This window comes from Vipera berus (genome assembly GCF_964194415.1).
Source record: "Vipera berus genome assembly, chromosome: 2".
In the NCBI taxonomy this organism is placed as follows: Eukaryota; Metazoa; Chordata; class Lepidosauria; order Squamata; family Viperidae; genus Vipera; species Vipera berus.
This window is the reverse complement of record NC_138203.1, coordinates 149,879,591-149,891,365: the sequence shown is the minus strand read 5'-3', so window position 1 is coordinate 149,891,365 and position 11,775 is coordinate 149,879,591. Positions and strand designations below refer to the sequence as shown.

At 42.8% G+C, this 11,775-nt stretch overlaps 1 protein-coding gene across 2 annotated transcripts; it reads right to left on the bottom strand.

The window, feature by feature from the left end:
- Positions 1 to 258: 258 nt before the first annotated feature.
- On the bottom strand, positions 259 to 11,775 carry LOC308662688 (thiol S-methyltransferase TMT1A-like). Of its 2 annotated transcripts, XM_081318798.1 has the most exons (3): positions 11,708 to 11,775; positions 5,807 to 6,192; positions 259 to 958 (listed from the first exon to the last, which is right to left on the bottom strand). In XM_081318798.1, the coding sequence occupies exons 1-3, from the start codon at positions 11,772 to 11,774 to the stop codon at positions 722 to 724; spliced, it is 690 nt and encodes a 229-aa protein (XP_081174924.1). In that variant the 5' UTR covers position 11,775; the 3' UTR covers positions 259 to 721. The 2 variants fall into 2 exon arrangements, with proteins under 2 accessions (XP_081174924.1, XP_081174923.1); XM_081318797.1 differs by lacking the exon at positions 11,708 to 11,775 and having other exon boundaries at positions 5,807 to 6,322.

Below are 11,775 nucleotides of genomic sequence, written 5' to 3'. Positions count from 1 at the left end.
TGGGGTGGTGGTAAGCAAATATGTCAAAGTATTTTCCAAAAATGTTTCTACAAACGTGTAAATATCAGATTAAGGTTTAACAACAAATCTCTTCTCAGTCCCCACTTAAAATAATTATTGAAGGCCAGGGTTTTCCATAGATCTGTTACACACCTTAAAATATATCCCAGAATCAGGGGACACAATATTTGCATTTGCCCATACTCAGAAAAAGTCACAAGACGAGGTTCATCAGAGAGAGAGAGGAAAAAACCCCAAACCCATTTTTATTGAAAATGAAAAGCATGATAAGTAAAACTAGGAGATAATACATAATTTAATAGTTAGCAAGCTTTGTTACAACATTGTCAGTTTCTAAATGCTAAGCCTTAGCTTTCAGTCTAATCCCATGTCAATATATGCAGTTTTACCCTCTCTACAAGTACAGGGAGTAAGAAGCTGAGAAAAGTCTTTCTGTGTAGGCCTCTCCTAAAGGCCAACAAAGGCTTCTGCCTGAAGTAGTATTTAAGCAAGATTCCCTGCTCTGCTTGTGCTTAGGTTATAGCTTTTCCCATTACCACTTTGTTACTAGAGAACACCACACAGGTTACGAGTAATACACTCCGAATCATATAGAATAGAGGATACCCTTTTATTATTGCAGCATATCCACTGTTACTGTTAATTCCTTAAATTCAGAAATCTGATTTTAAGAGAAAGACACTTTCTCCAGTTTGAACAGTTACTTCACACCATATCCATAAATATGGGGACAAACTATACTTACGACCAATGGAGCTATTATGTGTTGCAAGTTCAGTTTAGAAAACCCTGCATTCTCTATATATTTCCAGCTTTCTCTTAACACAGAGCACCCATCTGTCATACATCCCCAGGCAGGGTTACAGACTTGTTGCAAGAAGTAGGTCCAAGTTGATCTGTCAGCTGCTACATGTTCTAGGAAAAAGTATGCACCACCCTGGAAAAAGTAAAATAATACAAAATCAATCAATCAATCAATCAATCAATCAATCAATCAATCAATCAATCAGAACGCTTTGAAATTACATACAAAATTTACACTATAATCAAAATTGTTGTTATATAACCCTGGGGATCTGAAGCAATAATTCAATTTTTAAATAATTTAATATAATTAAATATAATGGAACTGGAATACAATTTATCCATTAATGATTTACAGGTGATTCAAGTTGTTGGAAAACTGAGAATTGGCCTTTTTTATTTAAGGATGTTGACTAAGTAGCTGAATCACTTCAATATATTTCCACGTATCAAACTCAAAAATTCAATAATTTATTCTTTTATTTATTTATTTATATCCTTGCTTTATCATTTTTACGAATAACTCAAGGTGGAGAGCGCATCCAACACACTTTCCTCCTCCGATGTTCTCCACAACAACAATTCTGTGAGGCGAGTTGGCCGAGGAGAGTGGCTGGCCCAAAGTCACCCAGGTGGCTTTCATGGCCAAGGTAGGACTTGACCTCAGTACATCAAGATACGATGAAGGAAGCTGATTTATCTATTGCTAAATGAATAAAAAGATACACTTGACCATAAAGTCAAGCAAGTTGTAATGTATGTACAGTAACAACTTATATTTGGATAACAGTCCCCTAACTCATTTGTTGTCTCAGTTCTTTCCACTCTAAAATGCTACTTTTTTATCGCGAATATCCAGTGAGGTTGCATTCACTCTAGATACCATTATTATGAGAAAAGACAAATTCCTTTTTAATAACTACTTATACAGATTCACAATTTTAATTGTTCAACTGTTTTCCTCTTCTTCTATACTAAAAAGTATCAAATGTTGGAGCTTCTCTTTTTAAGGGAGTGGTTCATTTTATTTGCCCTTCACTGCTTCTTCCTAAATATATAATATCCTTTTAAGGTGCAGTCACCAAAATTTCAAAGGAACGATGGGGAGAATAAAATTAGCCTCATGTCTTGACAAGCAGAAATGGTAGAAGGATAATGTTTCTAACTCATTTGTTTAATTGGGTTGTCTTTATTTAGGTTTAGAATTTGTGCGGACAGCCAATCACAGTTTAGGTCAAACGTATGCAGAAATATTAAAAATTCAAAAGGGGTCACCAAATTTTACGCTTCACTGTGTATTTGCTAATTCAATTTTTATGTCATCCATCTCCCTTGCAAGGTGACCCTGGGCAGCTTACAAGTTATAAAACAATTAAAAGATAATTAAAATATGAAAGTTACATAGATTAAAATATCATTAAAAACTGTATTAAATTGTACTAAAACCGAAACTAAGAGAGCTAAGAGATGGATGGGAAGGGGATGAGGTCTTATCCCATCAGCCACCTCCAGCATTGAGCTGGTGTATGAGCAGCAGAGTGATGTTATTTTTCCTTTAATCAATAGAGTGCAGACTTTGGTGCTAAATTAAAAAATATATCTTATATTTTCAGCTTTGCAATATAGTCCAGACAAGAAGCCCACCCAGAAGTACTAGCTCTAGCTTTATTTTAATGTTAAATTAACAAAAGCTTGCATGTTTGAAAGCACATCTTTCCAGTCTAACAATCTAGGGAAGCTTGTGGTCCCCATTGCTTCTGCAGACTCATTTGCCTCTTGTCTAATTATTGTCTAATTTTTCTAATTCATAGCTCTTCCTTCTGTCTCCCAAGGTTATTTCCAAACACCATTACATAAAAATGATGCATTCTGTTTTATACAGTTTGTATAGTGTCACTAATGATATGTTTATTCATAGGCTTTTTTTTGCAAATGCTTCCTTGTTTTAAATAAAATTATAGTAAGACAGAAAAATATAAAACAAGCACAGAAAACTGTGGATGCACTTTTTAAAAGAGGGAAATGAATAAGTCTTTATATCTGTATTATTGTTAAAGTTTTAAATAAAGCCATGCAGTCATTTTGAATTTGGAGACGGGCGGCATATAAATTTTATAAATAAATTTCTGTATTATTAAAGTTTTAAATAAAATTTAAAACTGTACAGAGTTCACTTTGAATTTCAATATGGGCAGCATAACATTTTATAAATTGCTGTATTATTAATTATAATTTTAAATAAAGTTTAAAACCGCGTAGAGTCACCTTGAACTGCAAGATGGACGGCATATAAATTTAATAAACAGTAAGAAAAAACATATATAGAGCTGATGCAAGAAAAAAAGAAAACTCTATCCAAAACTCTTCTCTCATCCATTTGATCTTTCATTGTGGTAAAGAAAGATGTTATGTGATACTTTAGAAAGCCATCCATCCCTATTTATAGTATCTTCCTGTAAGATAAGTAAGTTGCTGAACTTTTTGACTCTAAATAGCCAGATCTCACCAAAGAACACTCTGGTCAGGACACAATTCTGTATGTGCCAAGCTGACTGTCTCAAAAATAGGAGAGTAGAAATAGTAAATTTCAAGGGTGGCATACTGAAAATTACAGCTTCCTTAGGAACTATTGCTCTCATATAGCAATATGTCTGAATCATGACTTGGTTTATATGAAAGTTGGAACTTTTGGCATTGAATCTTTTCCTGGGAAAAAAGTGGCATTGGAACACTGTGAGCCTTGTGACTCATTCTTGAACTTCATATTGCCAGGATTGTTGCTGTGTTGCATCATCTCTTACCACTTCTTTTCTGTGCTTTTTGATTTTCAGTTCTTTGGCTTGGTTTTTGGTGACTCTTGATTGTTTACCGTGGTCTATAGTTTTATCAGGTCCTCATGTTATGTACTCACTGTTCTTTGAGCAGATCATGAGACATCTTATGAAACCTTTGTATCTTCTTCAGATGATCCTAGAAACACCACAGGAGCACTTTTTAAACCAGTGGGTGCTCTGCTAGTTATAAATTTCCATGTGGACTTTAGTAACACACGGCAGGATGTATTAAAATGAGGCTGAGGATGTGGTCTAAACACAAGCAATGATTCAACAAGATAAAGCTAATAACTTCCAGAAGGAGATGCAACTGACACTACAAGCGATTTAAGAGGCAATTTTCTCCCACAAGGAAGATACAAGGAAATATCATGAGGAGATGAATGATATCCTTGATAAAATGAACTAAAAAAATCTGTATGTGCCAAGCTGACTGACTCAAAAATAGGAGAGCAGAAATGGTAAATTTCAAGGGTGACATACTGAGAAGTACAGCTTCTTAGGAACTATTGCTCTTTTTATTTATTTATTTATTTATTTATTTTATTTTATTACATTTATATACCGCCCTTTCCCGAAGGACTCAGGGCGGTTTACAGGGTGATTAAAAAACAAAGATACAAAAGTTAAAAACAAATTAAAAAAAATTATATTTGTCCCTGCATAAATAAAACCCCAGTTAAAATTAAGATTAATTCTCAGCCTGGGCCAGAGAGCTCGAAGAGCCAGGTCTTCAGGTCCCAGCGGAATGAACGGAGGTCGGGGGCAGTCCTCAGCTCCACTGGCAGCTGGTTCCAGAGGGCAGGCGCACCCACTGAGAAGGCCCTATCCCTGGGTGTCGTCCGCCGGCAGTCTCTTACTGGTGGCACCCTGAGAAGACCCTCCCTGTGGGAGCGCACTGGACGAAGGGAACTTGATGCTGGCAGCAGGTGTTCCCTCAGATATCCCAGACCCAAGCCATTTAGGGCTTTATAGGTCATCACCAGCACCTTGAATCTCACCCGGAGGGCAACCGGGAGCCAATGCAGCTCGCGGAGTAGAGGTGTTACATGGGAGTATCGGGAAACCCCCATCACAACTCACGCAGCCGCATTCTGCACCAGCTGAAGCCTCTGAGTGGTCCTCAAGGACAGCCCCATGTAGAAACTCTACATTTCCTATTTGGAAGATAACGTTGGCTTTACTGGTGATTATTATTTGATTACAGAGGGTAGCATGGAGTAACTATTCCACCCATGGAAATTTTCTCTGTATGGCAAACGTAGGTCATTTCTCAAACTGCATACAATATCAATATATATACAGCATCCCAAAGCTGCTGGACCCATACTATCCCCAGCCTCTCTTTGTGCTTCTTATCACTAGATGAACCTATCTTTGAAATTCTGCAGGGAAATGCCTGATTTTGGGCAGCATTTTAAACTTTTAAATGTGAAGGGCAGCCTTGAGTTTATTTACTTAAGATACAGAGGCTTCCACAGAATAAAAGACTAACCAAAAAACTCCCAAAGTATCGTTGTGCCCCAGCAGACGTACCAAATGGGCACACCCTGTGCTGTGACAGCATACTGCTCTTTTCCCAATGTTTTCCTCCTGTAAACCCTCCTTGTTCTCCTGCTACAGTGTCAGCAGCTTGATCTATTGGGGTTCCTACTCAAGTCTCCTTCAAATCAAACTTGATCCCTGGTGATTTCATGCAGACTTCAACATGGGGGTATGTGGTATTTTTGGAAACAATTCAAAAGTGGCTTGTCATTGCTCAGAGATGTTGTTTTAACTTTCCAATTTAGCTTCAACCTAGAATTTTCTGGAGATCTTTCATTGAAGTACCAAGCAGGCTCCTCTCTCAGGCCAGAAGCTTGCTGCCATTTACTAATATTAAAGTTGTGCATATATTCATTAAAGTTGTACACTGTCTGAAAATGATTCAGAAACACAAGCAGGCTGGAAAGGTGCAGTTGGTTTAAGAAGGAATCCCATTCAAAGTGTAAGTTAAGCCTGAAAATTGGCAGAATAAAGAACAGCAGAAAGGTGCTGTTTTGGGGGATCTGAAGCTCCTGCTCCCCATCATTTTCAAAGCATGCACACCACTTATTCGGTGGTCTGGACAAACCAGACTGAATTCCCCTCTTTGCCCTTTGACTTACCGGTCTGAGCACCCGCAGAACCTCCTTCAGGACAGCCTGGATGTTGCTGACAGAGCAAAGCACCGTCGTGCTAACCACCACATCCACAGAGCCGTCCGGTACCGAAGACATGTTCTCGGCGGAGCCGACCACAAAATTCTCGAAGTGCAGGTGCTTGTTCTGAGCCATGCTCTTCTGGATGAACTTTCGAAAGTTGGGATTGTAGTCCAAGCAGGTAATGTGCGAGTTGGGTGGATAAAACTGAAAGTTGGCGCCGGTTCCCACGCCGATCTCAAGCAGGTGGAGCTTTCCCGAGGCGTCGGCGAAGTCCCCCATGTTCTTGAACAGCATCTCCTTTTGCTTGTGCATTCTTATAGTGTAGAATTTGCTTGCGGCCGTCATGAAAACTGGGAAAGTTTTTTTACAAATAGGGTCCCATAAGCCAAAATAGGCAAGCACATAGACGGGCAGGATGAGGATTTTCATGCATTGTTGGAAGATGAGGAGCAGCATCGTTGTCAGACTAGGAAGAGAAGCCTTCCCTGCAGCAAAGCAACTTGATTCCCTCAAAGATTTGCTTTAAATATAGTCTGTTTCTCCCCATTTCCTTAATGAAGTTGTGCAAGCAAACGCACCACCCCCCTCTGTTGGCATCTGTTCCAGTTCTTCCTTAAAGTGTCAGCGACTCTTTCAGCCAGTTGTTGAAAAAAATACCCAGTAAACATTTGAATTTGATTTAAATGCAGATTGTATTTATTAATTCAAGTTTTATGTCATTCATCTCCCTTGCAAGGTGACTCTGGGTGGCTTACAAGTTATAAAACAAGTAAAAGATAATTAAAATATTAAAGTTACATAGATTAAAATATCATTAAAAACTGTACTAAAACCGAAACTAAGAGAGCTAGGAGATGGACGGGAAGGGGTGAGGTCTCATCCCGTCAGCCAACTCCAGCAGTGAGCTGGTGTATTAGTAGTGGATGGCATATGAATTTAATAAACAGTAAGAAAAAACACATATAGAGCTGATGCAAGAAAAAAAAGAAAACTCTATCCCAAACGTTTCTCTCATCCATTTGACCTTTCATTGTGGTAAAGAAAGATGTTATGTGATACTTTAGAAAGCCATACATCCCTGCCTGTAGTACTTTCCTGTAAGATAAGTAAGTTGCTGACCTTTTTTGGCTCTAAATAGCCAGATCTCACCAAAGAACACTCTGGTCAGGACACAATTCTGTATGTGCCAAGCTGACCGACTCAAAAATAGGAGAGCAGAAATGGTAAATTTCAAAGGTGGCATACTGAGAATTACAGCTTCCTTAGGAACTATTGCTCTCATGTAGCAATATGTCTGAATCATGACTTGGTTTATATGAAAGTTGGAACTTTTGGTACTGAATCTTTTTTTGGGGGGAAAAATGGCATTGGAACATTGTGAACCTGGTGACTCATTGTTGAACTTCATACAAATAGGGTCCCACAAGCCAAAATAGGCAAACACATAGATGGGCAGGATGAGGATTTTCATGCATTGTTGGAAGATGAGACCTTTGTATCTTCTTCAGATGATCCTAAAAACACCACAGGGGAACTCTTTAAGCTAGTCAATGCTCTGCTAGTTATAAATTTCCATGTGGACTTTAGTACCGTACAGCAGGATATATTAAAACGAGGCTGAGGATGTGCTATTAACACAACAATAAAGCTTAATAAACAATGTTTCTTTGGAGAAAAACTAGCTAGTTTCACAAATACCCTGTGAAAAATAACATCCGAATTTTAGTCATATTCCAGGGTGCTAGGAACAAACCTACATTTCCTACTTGGAAGATTATGTTAGCTTTACTGGTGATTATTATTTGATTACAGAGGGCAGCACAGATTAAGTATTCCACCCATGGAAATGGCTGCTAATTTTCTCTGTACGGCAAACACGTAGGTCATTTCTTCAAACTGCATACAATATCAATATATATATACAGCATCCAAAAGCCGCTGGACCATACTATCCCTAGTCTCTCTTCGTGCTTCTTATCACTAGACGAACCTAGCTTTGAAATTCTGCAGGGAAATGGCTGGTTTGGGGCAGCATTTTAAACTTTTAAAGGTGAAGGTCAGCCTTGAGTTTATTTACTTAAGATACAGAGGTTTCCGCAGAATGAAAGATTAGCCAAAAAACTCCCAAAGTATCGTTTTGCCCCAGCAGACATACCAAATGGGCACACCCTGTGCTGTGACAGCATAATGTTCTTTTCCCCATGTTTTCCTCCTGTAAACCCTCCATGTCCTCCTGCTACAGTGTCAGCAGCTTGATCTACTGGGGTTCCTACTCAAGTCTCCTCCAAATCAAACTTGATCCCTGGTGATTTCATGCAGAATTCACCATGGGGGGTTATTTTTGGAAACAATTCAAAAGTGGCTTGTCATCGCTCAGAGATGTTGTTTTAACTTTCCAATTTAGCTTCAACCTAGAATTTTCTGGAGATCTTTCATTGAAGTACCAAGCAGGCTCCTCTCTCAGGCCAGAAGCTTGCTGCCATTTACTAATATTAAAGTTGTGCATATATTCATTAAAGTTGTAGGATTTAGGATTTATTAAATTTATATGCCCCCCTTCTCTCTAAGGACTCAGGGCTGCTCACAACAATAAAATTAAGAGACATAAAATACAAAAATTAAGAAAGAATTAAACAATAAATATAAGAAATACAGGACAATTTACACAATAAAAACCAAATTAAAAAACCATGGTCAGTCCAGGCCCGGTTGTTGGAACAACCATGTCTTCAGGTCATGGCGGAAGGATCGAAGGTCAGGGGACATCCGCGGCTCCGGAGGCAATTCATTCCAGAGGGTCAGCGCGCCCACAGAGAAGGCTCTCCCCCTGGGGGTCGCCAGCCGACATTGCCTGGCCGATGGAACCCTGAGGAGGCCGACTCTGTGGGAGCGAACTGGGCGATGGGAGGTAGACAATGGCAGGAAGTGGTCTCGCAAGTACCCCGGGCATAAGCCATGTAGGGCTTTAAAGGTAATTGCCAGCACCTTGAATCGTATCCGGAGGGCAACCGGAAGCCAATGCAGCTCGCGCAGGAGAGGTGTAACATGAGAGTATCGAGATACTCCCATAAGCACCCGCGCGGCTGCATTTTGCACCAGCTGAAGCCTCCGGGTGCACTTCAAGGGCAGCCCCATGTAGAGAACATTGCAGTAATACAGGCGAGAAGTGACAAGGGCATGGGTAACCATGCATAGGGCATCTCGGTCCAAAAAGGGACGCAACTGGTGCACCAGACAAACCTGTGCAAAGCCCCCCCTGGTCACGGCAGTTAGATGGTCTTCCAAGTTAAGCCGTGAATCCAGGAGGACACCCAAGTTGTGAGCCCTTTCTGAGGGGGGCAAGAGCTCTCCCCCCATCAAAAGAGATGGAACATGTTGGACAATGCGAGATGCCGGTATCCACAGCCACTCGGTCTTGGAGGCATTCAGCCTGAGCCTGTTCCTTCCCATCCAGACCCGCACCGCCTCCAGACACTGGGACATCACGTCAAGGGCATCACTGGGTTGGCTCGGGTTGGAGATAAACAACTGGGTATCATCCGCATATTGGAGATACCTCACCCCAAAGCCACAGATGATCTCAACCAGCGGCTTCATATAGATGTTAAACAGGAGGGGGGAGAGAACCGACCCCTGAGGTACCCCACAAGAAAGGGGCCTCGGGGTAGATCTCTGCCCCCCTGCCACTACAAACTGCGAACGGCCCGAGAGGTAGGAGGAGAACCACCATAAAACAGTGCCTCCCACTCCCAACTCCTTGAGCCGTCGCAGCAGGATACCATGGTCGATGGTATCAATCGCCGCTGAGAGGTCAAGTAGGACCAGGACAGAGGAGTAACCCCTGTCCCGGGCCCACCAGAGATCATCAACCAGTGCGACCAATGCCGTTTCCATGCTGTAACCAGGTCTGAAACCGGACTGGTACGGGTTCAGATAGTCTGCTTCATCCAGGAAATGCGGAAGCTGATGCACCACAACACTCTCAACAACCTTCACTACAAAGCGAAGCTTGGAGACAGGACAATAGTTATTTAATGAGGCCGGGTCCAGAGCAGGCTTCTTGAGGAGGGGCCTCACCACCGCCTCTTTTAAGGTGGAGGGGAAGACACCCTTTGTCAATGAAGCATTGACCACTGCCTGGAGCCAGCCCCCTGTCACCTCCCCAGTAGCCGAAACTAGCCAGGAGGGACATGGGTCCAATAAACAGGTTGTAGCGCTCAGTCTATGCATAATCCTGTTCACATCATCCAAAGACACAGGGTCAAACTCCCCCCAAATGGTAAAACCAAGATCTGCCCTCTCCACCCCTCCAGATTCTGCCCAGTCGGAGTCCAAACCAGTCTGGATCTGAGCAATTTTGTCCTGCAGATACTGTACAAATTCCTCAGCCCTACCTTGCAAGGGGTCATCCCTTGGTTGCTGATTAAGCAGTGAGAGGGTCACTCTAAACAAGGCGGCTGGGCGCAATGTGGACGCAATGAGAGCGGAAAAGTAAACACGCTTTGCCGCTTCTATCACCACTAGGTAAAACTTAAGATACGTTCTTAGCTGTGTTCGATCAGATTCGGATCTGCTGGACCTCCAACAGCTCTCTAGGTGTCTTTTCCGGTGCTTCATCTCTCGGAGTCCCTCGGTAAACCAGAGGGATACCCGGGATCTGCGATGGGTCAGAGGCCGCAAAGGCACAACTCGATCCAAGGCCCCAGCAGCTGCCCTCTCCCAGGCTGCCACCAGGGCCTCGGCAGAGTCGTGGGCAAGGGAAGCAGGAAATGTCCCAAGCTCTGTCTGGAACCTCTCAGGGTCCATCAGGTGCCTGGGGTGGAACCACCTAGTCGGTTCCACCTCCCAGTGGAGGGGGGGTGCCGTATTGAAAGTCTAGCCAGAGAAGGAAATGATTGGACCATGACAGGGGTTGGATGGTTAAATCTCCCCTACCCAGACCATTAATCCACTGCCCAGAGATAAAAACCAGGTTGAGTGTGTGCCCTCCATTATGAGTTGGGTCCTGAATTATTTGAGTCAGGTCCATGGCCGTCATGGAGGACATGAACTCCCAAGCCAACTCAGATGCCTCACCCATGGAAGGCAGATTGAAGTCCCCCAGAACTATGAGCCTGGGGAACTCAATCGCCAACCCGGACAAGACATCAAGAAGTTTGGGCAGGGCCGCTGACACGCAACTGGGAGACAGGTACATAATCAATAGGCCCAACTGAACTCCAGGACCCCACTTCAAAAGGAGAGACTCACACCCGCCTATCTGAGGGATAGTGGCCACTCGCGGGCAAAGACTCTCCCTAATAATAACCGCCACCCCCCCGCCCCTGCCCTGGGCCCGTGGCTGGTGAAGCACCCGGAAGCCTGGTGGACATAATTCCGAGAGGGGGACACCCCCTTCTTGGCCCAACCAGGTCTCCGTGATGCAGGCCAGGTCTGCGTTCTCCTCCTCAATAAGATTGTGTATGAGGGGAGCTTTATTCACAATGGACCTGGCGTTGAAATAAACCAGCCTAAGCCCAGGGTCCTGCAGTGCTGTGCCCCCAGGGGAGCAAGAAGAGCAATGAGGGCGGGAACAGGCAACCACTTGAAGACAGCGGTGGTCCGTTCCTCGATTACGATAGAGCCCTCTGCTTTCTGAAAATGATTCAGAAATACAAGCAGGCTGGAAAGGTGCGGTTGGTTTAAGAAGGAATCCCATTCATAGTGTAAGTTAAGTCTGAAAATCGGCAGAATAAAGAACAGCAGAAAGGTGCTGTTTTGGGGGATCTGAAACTCCTGCTCCCCATCATTTTCAAAGCATGCACACCCATTATTCGGTGGTCTGGACAAACCAGACTGAATTCCCCTCTTTGCCCTTTGACTTACTGGTCTGAGCACCCACAGAACCTCCTTCAGGACAGCCTGGATGCTGTTGGAAGATGAGGAGCAGCATC